The sequence below is a fragment of the Phaseolus vulgaris genome, chromosome 8 (assembly GCF_051622355.1).
Source record: "Phaseolus vulgaris cultivar YP4 chromosome 8, ASM5162235v1, whole genome shotgun sequence".
Classification (NCBI taxonomy): domain Eukaryota; kingdom Viridiplantae; phylum Streptophyta; class Magnoliopsida; order Fabales; family Fabaceae; genus Phaseolus; species Phaseolus vulgaris.
The window spans coordinates 12,003,577-12,022,461 of record NC_143505.1 but is presented as its reverse complement, the minus strand read 5'-3'; the positions used below and the strand labels follow the sequence as shown (position 1 = coordinate 12,022,461).

At 34.1% G+C, this 18,885-nt stretch overlaps 1 protein-coding gene and 1 non-coding gene across 2 annotated transcripts; one reads left to right on the top strand and one right to left on the bottom strand.

Annotated features, from left to right (window-relative positions):
* Positions 1-6,740: 6,740 nt before the first annotated feature.
* LOC137824587 (uncharacterized) lies at positions 6,741-8,411 on the bottom strand. Its single transcript, XR_016514914.1, has 3 exons — positions 7,767-8,411; positions 6,931-7,671; positions 6,741-6,836 (listed from the first exon to the last, which is right to left on the bottom strand). It is a non-coding gene; the product is annotated as an uncharacterized LOC137824587 (transcript).
* A 9,639-nt stretch (positions 8,412-18,050) lies between these two features.
* LOC137824585 (uncharacterized) lies at positions 18,051-18,882 on the top strand. The gene is made up of 2 exons (XM_068630250.1): positions 18,051-18,680; positions 18,772-18,882. Exons 1-2 carry the CDS (start codon positions 18,051-18,053, stop codon positions 18,880-18,882), a joined length of 741 nt encoding a protein of 246 aa, XP_068486351.1.
* The last annotated feature ends 3 nt before the right edge of the window (positions 18,883-18,885 follow it).

Below are 18,885 nucleotides of genomic sequence, written 5' to 3'. Positions count from 1 at the left end.
TTGTTCTTAAAGTGTATAATGAATCTCAAAATCAACTTACATCACACCCAAAGGCCAAAATTACTTGTATTTAAGAAATGATGTTTTTTTCGCTTGAACTAAATAATTTCGGTCGAGCTAAACATGTCCAGTGGTGAAGGGGTGCCTTTTCAGTCACACTAAATTAATAGCTTGAACGAAATTGATCCAGTTGTGAAGGGGTGCACTCTAGCTTACACTAAAAATATTGGATTAAGCCAAAAATGATTCAATGGTGAAGGGGTGCCTTTTTGGTCACACTAAAATTAATGGCTTGAACAAAATTCATCCAGTGGTGAAGGGTTGCACTTTAGCTTACACTAGAAATATTGGATTGAGTCAAAATGATCAAGTGGTGAAGGGGTGCCCTTCCCAAAATGTACTCTGTGTGCAGAAACTTTGTCACAAGTCACCACATATTTCTTCATAGGTCACCACTTATTCCCTACCAGATCACCACCAAGTCTGACATGACCTAAGTCCATATGTCATTGCGCTTGTTCACATGCATATAGGTGGCCCCCTCCTCATTCACTTAACACAGACATGATGTTCATGCACCGCCCTTTCGAGAAAATGCACTTTTCTCTATGGGTCAAATTAAGAAAATGTACTATGTGTGCAGAAACTTTATCACAGATCACCACATTTTCCTTCATTGGTCAAGACTTATTCCCTACCAGGTCACCACCAAGTCTGACATGACCCAAGTCCATCTGTGATTGCCCTTTTTCACATGCATATAGGTGGCCCCCTCCTCACTCACTTCACACGGACATAATGCTCATGCACCGCCCTTCCGAGAGAATGCACTTTTCTCTGTGGGTCAAATTAAGAAAATATAGTTTGTGTGCAGAAAGTTTGTCACATGTGATATGATTCCAATAGCAAGATATAGATGATTCTTTGACATTTTATGGAATCAACTTGAGTTGGAGATTGAATAGGCACTTTTATAGAAATGGATCAATGTTTTATGTTTCAAGAACTCACCAAAACTTGCACCAATACACCAAAACTCATATGGAAGCCCCTTTCTTGTCAATTGAACCGATTAAAAGGTATAAGAATTGAAATGAACCGATTAAATTGCCTTAGAAGTTAAATGAACTGAACAAAGCCATAGAAAGGAAGATGAACCGATTATATTCAGCAAAGAAGAAGATGAACCGAACAAAATAACAAATGAAGCTAAAACACCGAATAGAATTGCAAGAAAAGTCCCAAGACATGTTTAAGGAGTTCATATGGACATGGAAATGGAAGAAATAGATGGAAAAGAAAGAAGACATATGTGGTTATAGTTCTTGGTTGATGAACACGCCACTTGAAGTGTGATTGCTCCAAGATAAGTGTGAATTGCCGCCACTTGAGGAACCAAGGCACTCAAGATGAGACTAGGAAGATGAGAAGACAATTCTCACTCACTCAATCACCAATTTGAGAGAGTTTTGTTACTTCAAAAATGAATTCTGTATTTAGAAGGACCCAAGCCCTCCTTATATAGGAGAAGGACCGGTCATGAATTTTACAAAGCTTACACAACAAGCTAACCAAAGGTCTCTTTCATGCTACTCACTTCTAACGCCTATAGTGAGACATGAAGAGTCACCTTCTAGAAAATTCTAATGCCTAAAGATGCTTTACAAAAGAGATATCTTAAGGTTTCCGTCTAAGCACCTTCCTAAACACTATTCTATATTATTTACAATTTTATACAAAAGAAACTATAAAGAGAGATATTTAAATGAAGTCCATTCTTGAAAGCTTGTAGACTTCTTTGGCTTTAGGCTTGATCCTCTCTTTATTTTATGTCTTCTTTTTAATTTTGAGAAGACTAGAAGGAAGAACTTCAAATGTGTGGGTGAATGACCTCTTCCTTCATTAATAAAAGCCTCTCCTAAGAAAATATAGTTTGTGTGCAGAAAGTTTGTCACATGTCACCACATTTTCCTTCATGGGTCACCACTTATTCCCTATCAGGTCACAACCAAGTTTGACATGACCCAAGTCCATTTGTGTTTGCACTTGTTCACATGAATATAGGTGGCCCCCTCCTCACTCACTTCACACGAACATGATGCTCATGCACCGCCCTTTCCAAAGAAAGCCCTTTTCTTTGTGGGTCAAATTAGGAAAATGAAATCTGTGTGCGAAAACTTTGTCATAGGTAACCACATTTTCCTTCAAGTATCACCACTTATTCCCTACCAGGTCACCACCATATCTGACATGACCCAAGTTCATTTGTGATTGCACTTGTTCACATGCATATAGGTGGCCCCTTCCTCACTTACTTCACATGCACATAGAGTTCCTTAACATTTCCTTGCACCTTTGAATCAATAGAAAATTTCTCTAAGATGTGACACACTTTCATACAATGTGCTCAGACTGCCAACTTTCAGTGATTGTACATTGGACTCCTTCGCCATGAGTCTAGCAATAGTCCCCAATGACAATGTTAAGAAACGGAGTTTTGATCATCATGGGGACTTTTTTTCCGCTTTTACCAAAATGGGGTCACTTTAAAAAAAATAAAAATATGGGCAAGTCGTGCCAACATAGCACAACTTCATATGTAGAAGTCGTGCTAACTTGGCACGACTTTGTCATGTCAGCCTGAAGTTTATATTTTTAATAAACTTGTAAAATTTTCTTATTTATATTTGTCATGTCATGTCTGCCACGTCATATATATATTTTTAATTTTCTTGTAAAATTCTCTTATTTATATATTGAGTAGTAAGTTATGTAATGTTTAAAATTAATTTGATACATAATTTTCTAAGGGTGTTAGTTTTAAGCAATAAAAACATGAATAATTGTGTGTGGATCATGGTTGATAATAAAATTCAATTTCAAGTTTGATTATTAATTTTCTCATTTTCTTTACCTAAGTATTTATTCCTTCATAAAAAATTTATTTATCAAATTAATTTCAAATATTACATAACTTATAATTTTAATTATAATTAAATAATTATAATATATATATATATATATATATATATTTAAAAATAAGAAAATTTTAAAAAAAAATGACGCGGACAAAGTCGTGTCAACTTGATACGACTTCAGGTTAACGTGGCAGAAGTCGTGCCAAGTTGACACGACTTGCCCCATATTTATAATTTTTTTGACAACGATCCCATTTTAATAAATAAAAAAAAAAGTCCCATGATGATAAAAAAAAAACTTTAAGAAACTGAGTAGAACATCCATAAAATCTTTCCCTGCCTCACCAAACACAACTTTATTTTTCTCTTTTTGTCTACCAAAACATTCAGGGAAACTGTGTGATCTTAATCCCTGATGGAGTTGTATTTCCAACCATTGTGGCTTCACAATCACACAACAGCTTTGCCAATCTCTACTTATAGAGCATTATTGTTTTAAATTAGAACTCTTCATATTTGATTCGGCTGACATGCTACCGATAAAAGAAGACGATAATTCACCTGTTCTACATTTTAGACGGCTCTGAAAAAGATTATTTTGGTTTTGCTACCCATTACCATATACCTTTTCAATGAACCTAATATTACAAAAATTCACGAACATTTAAATAATATTTCCATTATAGTTAAAGCTTGTTTCAATTTTCTACTATATTTTTTTTAAACTCTTCATATTCTATTTACTTCAGTTATAACCTTTTTTTTTTTCACATTCCTCTTAAAAGAGGCACCTCAATATCTTTTTTTTTTAAATTATCAATAGTTAATTTTTTTAAACACATAATTTTCATTAATTTCTATTTTAAAGAAGTGAAATTCTATTATACGGTAGTGAATCTCAAACTTAATGAAAACTAAATTTGAAAAAATGTTACTATATTAATCATTACTAAAAAAAATAGAGTTGTGATAAAACATTTATCAATTATTTTAACGGCTCGTTATTTTAAATATTAACTTGATGAAAAATACTTAAATAATAAAAAACATTCGAGGACCGATTTGTTTTTAAATTTGAAATCATGAATACCTCAGTGTATATAGATAATTTATCTCTAAACTATCATATTTAAAATGTTAGTTATGTTTATTTAGCATGAATAAAACTAAACAACTATCTTGTTCTATCGTGTGGGTGTGTATATATATTGTTTTTTTATTAAATTATAAAGTATTCTCATCATGTTAAGGTGTACATATATTTTAAAATGTTTTTAATGAACATTCTTTATAAGCTGAAATTAAATAGAGAGATGAAGAGCTGAAGAAAAAAGAAAAATAAAATAATAAACACTGAAATAAATCAATTTTGATTACAATAAAAAAATTACGTCATTTTTTTGAGGTATATAAGAGCTCTATGCATATGTTACCAACGTGAATTAACGAACATCCAAGAGACTGTTACAAAATATTGTAGCAAAGAAAAGAATAAATATATTTTAGGAAAATTAATGTAGTAAATGCAATGGCATACCGTTTACTTTATTTGCTTTATTACCAGGCTCATTTAAGAATAGTTTTTTTTTTAAAGTAGTGTAATTTTTTGTTTCGATTTTTTTAAAATGGATAATTTCTTTTCTATTTTTAAAATGGACAAATCTTCTAACATGATGCATATTTTAGACAAGACAAAATGGCCAATCTAAATACTTTAAAAAAAAATCATATATGCAGAATACGATTTCTAACATATACGATTTTAATATTATAATATATTAAATTAAAAAATTTATATATATGATCGAAATCGTATTATTTTAAATATTATAATATCTAAAATTATAAAAATATATATAATATATACAAATATGTTTTAAATATTTTAATATAAATAATTTTAATATAATTTTTTTAGTATTGAAAATAAAAATAATAGAACATTAGATAAATTTAATTGAACATGCTCGTTTTTTCCTTCATGTTCCTTCACTTGTATTGGCCTTTTTCTTCATGTGTTTTCCTTCACAACATAGCTTAGTTCACGTGAGATTTTTTATTGAATTTGCAAGGAATCACTCCATATTATAGGTGAGTAAAATACTCCATTATGCTTTATTTGAAAGTTTGGTGTTTTGGCCGAGATTCTGAATAATGTTTCCAAATCACTTGTGAAAGCATGACACCATAAATGTGTTGCTTGAATGTGTTAGATTGCATTCAAATGCATATAAATTGGTGTTAGTTCACAAAAACATACCACAATTTTCTTTATTGTTGTCTCCTCCTTGTGATTCAAGAGATCAAGAGTTTAACTTGTACCTTATACTACTGTCTAGACGTTCATATCATCAAGTAAGTATTAAATTTATTTTGTCAACTTAAAAATCCTGGTATTTAAAAAATTTAGAACATTCATATTTTTTATTTTTCAGTTTCCAATGGCAACCAATGCATGACTACTATATGACATGTCCCCTTTTGCAATTGCAACATAAACATGTGACAAAGGCCTAGATGACATTCCATCTGGGTTCTCAAACATTCCAAATCTAAAATTTTATTGAACATGCTGGATTCGGGCACATACTGACATTGACATAAATTATCATCTACTTACGGCATTAGTCGAAAGGTGGAGAACTGAAACACACACCTTTCATCTGTCACTCAGAGAAATGACAATCACAAAAGATGTTGTCGTTCAACTTGGACTCCCAATTAATGGTGAGCCTGTTACGAACATTAGTGGTGATGACTTGGTATCTCTCTATGAGACATTGTTAGAATCCGTGGCACGAGAAACTGTGGTTCGAGAAAAGACAATCAAAGTATCTAATGTGTGTTTCATCTGTCACTCAGAGAAATGACAATCACAAAAGATGTTGTCGTTCAACTTGGACTCCCAATTAATGGTGAGCCTGTTACGAACATTAGTGGTAATGACTTGGTATCTCTCTATGAGACATTGTTAGAATCCGTGGCACGAGAAACTGTGGTTCGAAAAAATACAATCAAAATATCTTGATTGAATAGTTCTTTTTTTAGGACTTGCCACACAATGCAAGGAATATTCAAGTTCATTTGATGTATCTATTGTTACTGAATGAATAATGTATCAAACTTTAGTTGAAGACTATGTTGGCATGTTTGTATCATGCATTGGATCAAAATATTAATTATAATCAAGACAATATCAAAAGGTGAACATTGCTACTACATTATTGGGTTTGGGACAATATACCAAGAGAACACTATTTATTTTCTTCCTTTCAATATTGTTTATTAAAAAACTTCGTATTAATTATAAAATGACAAACTTTTGAAATTTCCAACAATTAAACAAAAATACAATAAACACGGTTGAAGTCTAAAAAACACGCTAGACTAGCCGCGACCAAAATAGGTTATCTTTTCATTTGTAACAACTAAATTCTTTATGAATAAACCAACAAATTAATAATGTTATTTTGTTTAGTTTAAGAATTTTTTAAATTCGACGACTTTTGCATATTGACAATTATGTCTTAAGTACATAATGTGTTGACGGTCTATTCATTTTGAAAAATTTTGGAAATAGAAAAGAAATTTGTTGATTTTAAAAAATAGCCCCATCATTTAATTAAACAAAAACATGCATAATAGATATTAAGTATTCAAATTTTATAACATACCAAAAAGTATCAGATATTTTTAAAATGATAAATTCAATAACATTTTACTGAAAGAATAAATTTATAGATTTAATAAACATTTAAGATGGCTCATAAAATAAGTAAAAGTAAGTACTTATTTTGTAGCACATTAAAACATAGAAATAGTTTACCAATTCTCCAGCACAGTGATTTTTGTGAATTGTTGTAGAACTTTAGATAATGCAGATGTTGAGGTGAGGGAAGCTTTTAGTATGGCCAATCCCTGCACCATGAAACCAACAGGTATGAATATATAATTGTAATCTGATTCAAGTAATAGTGTGTGATGAATACCTGCATGAGAAATCGTGTCTTACCTCCTTCACACAAACGCTAATAGCCCTTTCTTCCAAGTCAGAGAGAGGAACATGTGACCTTAGATATGAAACAGCAGAAATGGATGACATTGGAGTTACAAGCAAATCATCTGTAACCATGAACGTTGATGGTCCTTTAGCAAATCCTTTCCTAAACCGTAAAACCCCAGTAGAGAACTTCCATCTAAAATCTCCAATCGAGCATTCCTGTCATACGCACTACAACAAAGCCTGATTGAAGTAGAAACAACCAAATTGTGAATTTTGCCATCAAGGAAAGTATTGCAATAATAAACAGGCAAGGATACCACGCCAATTGGTAATATCTGACCACTGATGGCAAATTGAGGGGCACACTTAGGATTAGCTAATTCCTCTTTAAGTATCTGCGACCTTAGATATCTATCAGGACTCAGTTCGGAAATACTTTTGTGTAATTTATCAATGCAGCCCAAAGAAGAATTTCCTTCCAACATGTGCAACACCCCACCCAAAGGTAAAGTCAAAAAACTAAAAAGAAAGTCTGCAAAATCTTCCTCTGCACTAGCAAACAAACTTTTTATTTGATTTTTTTACCAGTGCCCTCACAACTATCCTTCTACTTTCATCAGATGATTCTTCTCCTCTCACAAACCAGGATTCGTTTGTTGGGTTCAAATCATAAACTCGAGGTTTCTTCTCAAAGATAAAATCTGTCAAAGGACTCTTCGATATCAACGACAACTTCAGAAGATCAACGACCTATACAAAATAAAAGAATGAATAAGAGAGAAAAGGCAATATAACTAATAACAATAAATGAATAACAAAAACGATATCCTAGCTATTTAGCATACCTCCCTCTTGCTGATGTCCACAGTTTGTTCCTCAATAGCATCCATGTCTTTGATTCCAAGCTTCTGGAGCAGATTCAGACTTGTTACAAGAATATTAGGCAACACAGAAAGATCGTCACAAATTATAAAAGTAGCAGTTTCCTTAACAAAGCCATTTTCTAGAGTAATATTTTCTGGGTACACTATTCTGTTCATTAGTTTTCCACAACTGCATCTTTGATTGTTGAAAATGCTTTAAAGGCTCCCACTATACTTTCTACTACATTCCAAGTTTTCACACAGGAAATAGTTTGTGGGGTCAGTGTCGTCGATGTTGAGTTTCAGGTGTTGGTAATAAGATTCCATAGAACTCCTTGGGTGAAGAAGCATTTCTTTGCATGTCGGTGTCCATAGATGCTCTTCTTCAAGATTTGACACACTTTCATACAATGAACTCAGGCTGCCAAGTTTCACTGGTGGAATGTTTGACTCCTTAGCAACGAGTCTTGCAATAGTACCTAAAGGCAATGCTAAGAAACTCAGTAGAACGTCAACGAAATCTTTACTTGCCTCAGCAAACACAACTTTATTTTCACTCCTGTCCACCAAAACTTTGAGAGGAACTTTGTAAACCTGCTCATTTGATGGAGCTTGTGTTGCAGCCATGGTTGCTATCCCGGAACAACACCTAAGCAAAAATAGAACTACTTATTTATAGCAAAGAAGTTAAAATATTTTAAAACTGATGATTAAAATGCAGAATTAAATCAATTCTAAGTAAATACTACTTTTTATAATAAAACTGGTTTTTATTTAAAATTTACATGTATTCCAAAAGTATTACCTTTTTTCTATTTTTTACCTGCTAAAACATGGTTTTGATTTAAATTTACATTTAAAACTGAAACTAAAATGTGTGGTTAATTCCCAATAAATTTATCGTGAAACTATTGCACTCCTATAACCGTTCCACTGATTGGTAAATTGGATTTGAGTGTGTTAGGAGTAAATGAGAATATGAAAAAAGGCTAGTTAAGATAACTACGTAAGGAGTCTCTATGAAACTCTTCCATTCCCTTCTATTCCAACTACTCTTCATTAATGAAACCGTTTCATTGTACACTCTCACTTCATAAATCGTGACATATTTTCAATATTAGGAAGCGAAAAGGCGATGCTTGCACTGTGAAGAAGATAATTGATTTAGATCCAATGTTGTCAAGAGTTTTGTTATATATTTAATGTTTCAATATGTTAACTTTTTTATTTTATTAATTTTGGTAAATATTTAAAAATAAATTTAGTGATCTGATAATCAAATTTAATTTTTTACTTCGTTGTGTTGATTGAGTAATTTTAAATTTGTGCCTATACGAATTTGACTTGGTCTAAGGTCATTTTTAAAACCTTTTATCAATTTGTACAGTTGGTAAACAGTTTAAATTGAGTTCCACTGTTAATTTTGAAAAACGTTTTTCAATATCGTGAAAAACAAGTTTATACATTTTGTAAAATAATAAAGATTTTTTGACACTTCAATAAGACACTTTCATTTGACAAAGTGCTACATGCCGCAGGGACGAGGTGGTAGTCAAAGAATATATTTGTTTGGAAGAGAGACCTAGAGCTAATGAAGAATGCGGAGGATGGTAAAAAGGATGGTCTCTTATGATAATTGTCAATCTAAACATAAGAGGCTTGTGGGAGGAACTAAGGCTAGGTACTTGAGGCATATAATAGAGCGTGAGGAAGCATAATTTGTGTGTCTGCAAGAAACGAAAACAAGTGAGCTTTCGGATGATAGATGCTTCACCCTTTGGGGGGATAACAAAGTTGGCTGGATTCATAATACGGGTGATAATGGTAGTGATAGTCTGTTGTCTTTGTGGAATACAGAATCCTTCAGCTACGAAAGTCACATGATGGAGAAAGGCTTTATTGTTATCTCTGGTCAGCACCTGAGATCCTCATCTAAATGAGTCGTGGCCAATGTTTACTCTCTATGCTCTTTGAGTGGAAAGAAGACTCTATGGGAGGATATTTCCAAAGCCATATCGGTCTCTGAAGATCTAGTATGGTGGTTGTGTGGTGATTTTAATGCGGTAAGAAACAGAAGTGAAAGAAAAAGGGGTTATGGAAAGGGGTGTGCAAGCAAGTGAGTTGAACGAATTCAATTCTTTCATTGACTCTAACCTGTTGATGGAGTTACCTATTGTAGGAAAGAATTTCACGTGGTTCAAACATGATGGCTCGGCAAAGAGTAGAATTGACAAAGTTCTTGTCTCTGAAGACTGGCTTCGGTTAGGGCCTATGAGCAAACAATACGTTTTAAGGAGGGAAATGTCAAACCATTGTGCGATTGTGGTAAAGTTGGTGGAGAAGGATTGGGGTCCCAAACCCTTTAGAACAATTGATGTCTGGAACTTGGAAAGGGGCTTTATCAGGATGGTAAAGGATAAATGGTAGTCCTACTCAACCCATGGGAACAAGTTAATACAGCTCAAAGAAAAATTGAAACTCCTTAAGTTTGATCTCAAAGCATGGAATAAGGAAGTGTTTGGTAACCTTGATTCTGCCAAGAGGAAGATTTTGCAGGAAATAGAGGCCATAGATTGCTTAGATTGTGAATGGGGCCTAGTGGAATCTGACAGGTGGAAAAGGATGGAGCTGGCAAGTCGTTTAAAGGAGAATGATATCAAACTTGAGTCCCTTATCCGTCAAAAGGCTAGAGCAAACTGGTTCAAGTTTGGGGACTAGTGTACTAGGTTCTTTCACTCATCTGTAAGATGGAGAAGAGTCAGGAACGAAGTGAAGGGTGTTCAAGTGGGTGACCAATGGTGTGAGGAACTAAGTAGAGTGCGAATTGAGGCGAAAAAGTTGTTCGAAGTCAGATTTAAAGCAACGAAGGACCTAGGGGTAAGACTGGATGGAGTTGAGATTAAATCTATTAACCCGCCTAATAATGAAAGCCTTCTAGCTATTTTCTCTGAGGAAGAGATTAGGGACGCTGTGTGACAATGTGAAGGTTCAAAGAGCCCAGGGCCAGATGTGTTCAACTTCAACTTTCTTAAGCAAAGTTGGGAAATTTTAAAAGACGATATTGTGACAGCGCTGTCTTTCTTCCATGAGTCGGGGAACCTCCCAAAGGGGTGTAATGCATTCTTCATTGCGCTTGTTCCGAAGGTTAAGGACCCTATAAAGCTTGAACAGTATCGTCCCATCTCACTAGTAGGAGCCCTATACAGAATCATTTCGAAGGTGTTTGCAGGAAGATTGAAGAAGGTGTTGCCCTCTGTTATTGACGAAAGCCAATCAACTTTCTTAAAGGGCAGGGATATTCTTGACAGTGTGCTTATGGCCAATGAAGTGTTAGAGGACCTTAAGAAAGTTGGACTTTGAGAAAGCTTATGACTCGGTCAGGTGGGACTTTCTATATGACACACTCACTAGGATGGGTTTTAACAACAAGTGGATATCGTGGATCCGAGGATGCTTGGAATCCGCCTCAGTGTTTGTACTAGTCAATGGATGTCTGACGGAGGAATTTAAACCTTCAAGGTGACCCCCTAGCACCTTTCCTTTTCCTCGTGGTTGCTGAAGGCCTGTCGGGGTTAGTAAGACAAGCCATGAAGAACAACCTTTTGACAGGTCTCAAGATAGGCAAGAATGAGCTAGAGGTGTGCATCCTTCAGTTTGCAGATGATACTCTTTTTCTGTGTGAGAACACCTTCAGTAATGTGGTAACCCTAAAGGCAATCTTAAGGGGCTTCGAGCTAGCATCTAGTCTGAAAATAAACTTCCACAAGTCAAAACTAGCAGACATCAATGTGCCAAGTAATGTAGTGGTAGTTTACTCTAAGACTTTGAACTGTACTCAGATGAGGGTACCTTTTAAGTATCTGGGTCTTGAAGTAGGAGGAAACCCAAGGAAGAAACTCTTCTGGGAGCCTGTTATAACCAAGTTAAAAGCAAGACTCAGCATGTGGAGAGGGAGATTTTATCTATGGCGGGGAGAATATGTCTTATTAATTCTGTTATAACGACCATTCCCTTGTACTATCTATCACTCTTCAAAGCACCAAATTCGGTTTGTAAAAGCATCATTAGTATTCAGAGGAGATTCTTATGGGGATGGGGGAAAGTGAACAAGCCAATTGCATAGGTAAGATGGAAGGACGTATGTAGACCTAGAGAGGAGGGAGGCCTGGGAATTAGAGACATACATATGTTCAACCATTCTCTCCTAGCTAAATGGAGATGGAGGTGTTTATCACAAGAGAGTGGTAGGTGGAAGGAACTTTTGGGTTCAAAATATGGATTAGAGGTTGGAAGCCCCCAAACACCTGTCAAGCTTCAGTCTTGGTGGTGGAGAGACCTAGCAAATGTGTGTGGGGAGGGAGGGGGAAAAGGATGGTTCCAAGAAGAAATAAGGTGGGAACTAGGATGTGGAGATAAAGCAAAGTTCTGGGAAGATATCTGGGTAGGAAATTCTGACCTCAAATCTTTGTTTCTCAGATTGTGCTCTCTGTCTCTAAACCAGGGATATACAGTGGGAAATGTCGGTGATTGGGTGGAATCGAAATGGAGATGGTGTCTTAGGTGGAGGAGAACCAGGTTTGAGTGGGAAACTTCAGTGGAAGCAAACCTCACCATGCTGTTATCCAGGGTTGTATTGAAAAAGAATAATAAGGACGTACATGTATGGGGTAAGGAGTTATCGGGAACATATTCTGTTAAATCTGCTTATGAATGCATAGCAAAAAAAAAAGCCTGACATAGGCTCTCAACACGATGTATTTAAAATTCTCTAGAAGGCAAAGGCATTTCCTAATGCAACGACAACTGCTTAGAGAGTTTTTTTGGGTAGAATGCCGACAAGACAATACTTGAGTAGGAGAGGGGTCCTGATAAACACTATGCTATGTACCTTTTGTCAGGTACATGATGAATCGTGCCAACATTTGTTCCTGGAGTGTAAACATGCACAATGTGTATGGTCTTTGTGTTTCAATTGGATTGGAATCTCTTTTGTCCAACATAATGATATAAAGGTGCACTTTGAAAGTTTTGCTTTGACCCAAGCTAGTTCTAAGCAGAATTTGGTCTGGAAAGGAGTATGGGTTAATATTATAAGAGGCATTTGGGATCAAAGGAACTTGATTGTCTTCAAGCAAGGTGTAGTGGATGAGGAAGAGGTTCTTCAGAGGGCGCAACTCAAGTCTTGGCTCTAGTTGAAGCATAAGGTGCATTCCTTTAATTACTCCTTTGTAGACTGGATTCTTAACCCTTTGATTTGCATTAATAGTTATAAATAAGGCCAGTGGACGGATGAGATAACTATCGTTCAAGTATGTTGGGGTGGGAGGTGTTAATAAAGTTGTGAAGGGTGTATTAGTAGGTTGCAGTAGAATGTTGCAGCAGTTTAAAGCTGCTGGATGGAGTTGATGCTGATGACTACGTGGACTGAAATATGGTTGATGCACTCTGGCTGATTGGTTGCAGCAAGTGCACCTATTGGACGAGATCCTTGAAGGAATTGGTGTGGTACTCAATAATCAAAAGAAAGTGGAAGCATAGTGCAATGACAAGGAAATGCAAGTACTCTGGAATATGGTTGCTGGTTGGCTGTTTGGCTGCAGCTAATTCACCTGCAAGAGGAGATCCTTGAAGGACTTGCTGGGTTACTCAACTACTCAAGACAAAGTGGTGAAGCAAAGTACATAGAGATGGAGAGGCAAGCACTCCTAAGCTTCAAAGAAGGCACCAAAGATGAGTTGGGCACGATGTCTCTCGGACCAATCATCACAACAAACCAGATTACTGCAACTGGTAATGTAGTCTATGAAACGGTTGTTCAATATGGTGCAATAGGAAGGTCTGATGTGGAGGAAGAGCTAATCACTGCTACAAGATTAAAAGAGAACCTAACACTACAGGAAAATGTTGTCTTAAATAGAAACACTTTGTAGATATGCTGGGTGATGCGGTCTGGAAAGCTGGAAAGAAAGGTTGGTGTTGTTGATTACAACTCTTATAGCGGATCACTAGAGGCATGCAAAGTATCAAAGTATGGTCATTCGAGATGCAGTGTTTTGGTGAGCAATGAGGTGTATACTGTCTTGTTTTTGGTGTTTTATAACTGTTGGCTGGGATGGCTGGGGTTCTGGTTTTGGTTGCTGTAAGGGACGGTTTTGGTAGCTATGTGGGCTGGTTTTTTAGGTTAGTATAGATTGTATTTGTCTTATGTAGGTGGTGTTACAGCTGTGTGGTTAATTAAGATGGCTTGGATTTCGGCAGAACTAAGGATAGGGGAATCGTGTAATGCCTTACTGCTGTGTGGTAGGATGATATGGTTAGCAGATGGACTATGTGTTGTTTCAGTTGCAAATATGCTTTAGCTGGCTGGAGCTTAGTGTGTTGATTATGTTCCCTATAGCATGAGTCCAATTATATATAGATGAAGGAATGGTAAGGTTGGCCTGACGGTTCAAGAGTAAAATCAAAATTTATGGCTTAATACTGAGGTTGCAGGTCTTATTTCCTTTGTATGCTGGTGCTGGAAAATTTTTGAGCCACGAAGAATGCACATTTATATTATGGAGACAGTGTATCTTAAAGATGCTTATGCAGGGATAGCTTGGAGGAAGTTCTTTATGTTGTAGAGTTTGGATTCTTAGTGGCCCCTGTATTTGGTTCACTCCCTGGGCTTGGCTGTAGTAATTTATATGGGTTTGGTCTAATGGTCTAAGGGAGTTGTAATGTATTGTTATGACTGTTTTTTGGAGAGGTTTAGGATAGATCTTAGGTCTTAAACCTTTCTAGGCTTTGTATACGGGTTGGGATACCCCTGAAGTATTCCTCTAATTAATATTAATTCTTTGCTGATAAAAAAAAAATTGACAAAGTGTTTTTTACTATTTATCATGTCGAATATCAATTCTTTGTATAACGATTATGCAAACATGGAGTTACGTAGCTCTTTAGTAAATTAGAAGCATAGTTTAATCAAAAGTTTTGACAAAAGAAAACATTTCTGATAAATTATATATGCCAATTTGTTGGACTTTTTAACTCGAGTTACAACATTCGTTTATGCAAAATCTTGTTTTTGATGAATGTAGATGAACTTTTTTATGGTGTTTCGAAGGCTGCCAAATTTCTAGTTCTAGATGAGATTATGCATATTTTATGTTACATATACTAACAAGAAGTAAATGTTTAGTATGGAATTTTGTTTGGGGGTCCTTTTGACACTCAAAAAGTGTAAAAATTTGTAGAAGTTCTTCCTCTAATGAAACACAATTTTGTTCTTAGCTAACAAAGGAAGATTGAGTGGAACTTTTTAATTTCGATGGATGTAGTTTATTTATAAGGTTTTATCAAGGGATATTTTGCGAAAGAAGTTTCGATGTTTTTTCTCAAAATATTTGCATAAAGGCGTTGTACTACACAGTGCGAGATGTTTTAAGCATGACCGTAAACATTTCAAGCATACGAATCAAACAGTGTACTAACTATTCTGGTTGAGTCTACCTCGGTAGCTTAAGGCCAAAGTCTTCTAAATATGGAGTTAAGAGGAATTTGTAATTTATGTAAAACTAATACAAATATTAACTATAAAATTCGTACTAATATAAGTCTACCTAGTGAGAGAATCTAACATATCCCTATAAATAGGTTTATTAACACCAAGTCAATGTATACATTTAATATCTGTCACCCTCACTAACCGAATACTAAATACTAACTTCAACATCAAATGACCTTTTGTAGGTATTTTTCCCTCTTGATTGAGAACTAAACGCTTAGAACTAGTAGGAGTCATCCCAATAAGTCTAAAGAATTCATGCAACGATGTAACCTTCCTGACCTATACAATAACAAAATACACTACTCCATTTTTTACATTAGGCAACAATAAACTAGGTCACACTTATATGATCATTGTCTAAACAAAGAAAAGTCATCGATTTTATAAGTGTGATTTAAGAACTACCAAAGTTCACATTCGTAAAAGTGTTGCTTATTTATAACACATTTTCTTAAGTGTTCTCTTTAGAATGTGTGGACTAAACAAGAATATTGTTCTAAAAGTGGAAAATGCAACACTTTTACGAATGTGACCTAAATGTAAATGCAATAATTAAAAAATAGTTGCGTGAAGTTTATGATAAAAAATGTTGCATAAAAAATGTTGCTTACATGTTGACAAAAAAATGTTGTCTATTCCATCAATCTAAGACAACATAAAAAAAAAAAAAATTGTTGCATATTCTACTAGCCTAAGACATTGAGAGAAAAAGTTTACATAATATAATAAGTGTGGTGTAGTAGTTATAAATATTAGGTTCACTCATGACCCGAGTTAGATTCTCTCCATCAAACAAATTGTTCATAATAATTATAAAATTAATAATAATAATAACAATAATAATATTATCATGAATAGAATAATATATTAAAAAATAGACTTTAAATTTAATTCAATTATATAAAAGTGAATATAATGTTTAGCATAAGAATTTTTTACATTTTCTCATAATATTTGCATAAAGGTGTAAATATAAGACTAAATAGAAAAGGAAGAAATTATAATGATAATAATATGTTATGTAGATTTTTCTGATTAATTTTCAAACTAGTATGTATGATAATAGTATTTTTATCCATTTGTTTTCTTTATAAACTCTACTTTCAATCACTAACAAATAAGTCTGTCATTATAGAGAATATGATGAGATTTTAAATATGATAACTCTAAGGAGAAAAGGGATCAAGACTAGTAAAAACCACTATTTCAGTGAATGGTTAAAAATTAGAACCAAGAAAGATGATATATCATTTCAAGCTACCTTTTCGGTGGTTATATATTTTATATTGACTTCAAGTTATATAGAATCCCAAGGCTCCCAGAATAATTTTATATAAAAAATTATTATTACTCCTTAAATTCTTTTGTAAAATTAAAATGTCAATTATCTTTATGTGCGAGGCAACTCTATGCTATTGAGAATAGTCACACCTATGGTAGTTAGTTTGACAAATAATAGTTTTGACGAAAATTACAATGGTTATAGTTTCGTTTGAAAGGAAGACAACTATCGTGCAGGTGATGTTGATAATAATAAGTTGACATTTTAATCTAAAAAAAAGTAAATAGAACTACTTATTTTTAACAAACAAGTTAAAATATCTTAAAACTGATAAAATGCACAATTCAAGTCCAATTTAAGTAAAAACTACTTTTTATTTTAAATTTACATGTATTCCAAAAGTGTTACTTTTTTATTTCTATTTTTTACCTACTAAAACATGCTTTTTATTTAAATTCACATTTAAAACTGAAACTAAAATGTGTGGCTAATTCCCAATAAATTTCTCCTCAAACTATTGAACTTCTATTACCCTGCTTCTTCAATTTAATTGAGTGTGTTAGGAGTAAATGAAATTATGAAAAAAAGGCTAGTTAAGATAAATTTTTAAGAAAATATCAATTGTGAATTCTTTTGTTAAGACTAATAATTTTAAATTTTTTAATTTTGATGAATAAATGTATCAATAAATTATGGAAATACTAGCAGAAATGCACTAGTTATTGTGAAAGCTGTAGCTATTGATTGCATTTAAAATCAATTTTAATTATAAGAAGAAAATTAACGAGACTATACAGGATATCCTGTACTCCATCTCATCAATATATTTGTGTATAAAAAAATGAAACTATATTATTAATGAGAGCTATGATTAAATTATTAGTAAAAAATTTAATTGTCATGGTTATTGAAAAAGAATACAGACAAAATATGCGTGTAAACGGAAAGGAAAACTATGATTATGAGAAACGATGATGAGTTTTGAAATGAGAGGGTATTATCTCATTCAGACATCATCACATTCAAACCCCAAAAGATTATTAAAGATATTCTTTACGTTTCTTCTGGACTCTGCATATTCTACCACTCTCAATGTACACTCACACTTCATAAATGGCGACATATTTTCAATATTAGGAAGCGAAACGACGATGGTGACAGTTCTAAATAAAGTGCCGTCTTATTTCACCAATCTTGGAAGCAGTACTAATTATATTGGTTTTCCTTCTATTCTTTTAATCTCCTTACAATTAATGAACAATTCCACCCAAAATACTACTTCATTAGAGTCTAAGTGTCTTTACGTTTTCAATATAAATACTTGAAATGCTTACAAATTTTATTATGTGAAATCAAAAGAGAAATCCTTTCAAGCATTCTACAACAAAAGGTTGTATTCTTAGATACTCGATACTTGTTTTTTTCCGCTACAATGGCTTCAGTGGGAACAGAGAAATGTATTACCTTGAAGCTCAAGGTACTCAAAGAAGAAAACAAAGTTATCTTTGCCGAGGCAGGGAAGGATTTTGTGGATGTTCTGTTTAGCTTCTTAACATTGCCGTTAGGAACAATTTCAAACCTCGTGCGCAAGGAGTCAAAGTTGCAGCCACTTGAAGTTGCATCGCTGAGCTCAATCTATCAAAGTGTAGAGAATCTTGACAAAGGGTGTCTTCGTACAGATATGTGTGAAGAAATGCTACTGCGTTCGAGAAACTCAATGGAAGATTATTGTAGGAGTTTGAAGTTAAACATTGACGACACAGAACCCACACAGTATTTTATATGTAGCAACTGGGATGAATATGGACACGAAGACCCAGTCTTGATAAGCACCTTTAGAAATAAAAGTTGCAGATGTGGGCTTATCCTTCAAAAACCAATTTCTCTTGAAACCTCTGATGTCTTTGATGGTTTTGTTTATAGTAATGCCAGTTTCTTGATCACGGATGATCTGAAAGTTTTCCCAAACTTATTGGCTACATGTGTTAATGTGCTGAAGGATAGTGGAATTAAAGACATGTCTTCAGTAAGCGAAATGACGGTGAATTTAACAAAGAATCAGGTTTGCATTTCATCTTCGCTTCTTAAGATACAGTTTATTAACTGTGTGACTTAACACTGTGATGATTATGCATCGAGTTTTGTTTTTTTAGGTTGTGGACCTGTTGAAATGTTGTTTCTTCTCAAGGACAGTTTTGACAGATTTGTTCTTAGAAAAACTTCCTCGTGACATATCACAGGAAAGTGGAAGAATAACTCCCTGAATC

Bases quoted from the DNA above. Each gene is read 5' to 3' on its own strand.
- LOC137824585 (XM_068630250.1), top strand. From the start codon at position 18,051: ATGGCTTCAGTGGGAACAGAGAAATGTATTACCTTGAAGCTCAAGGTA. The intron at 18,681-18,771 runs GTTTGCATTTCA...TTGTTTTTTTAG, and splicing joins TGAATTTAACAAAGAATCAG to GTTGTGGACCTGTTGAAATG.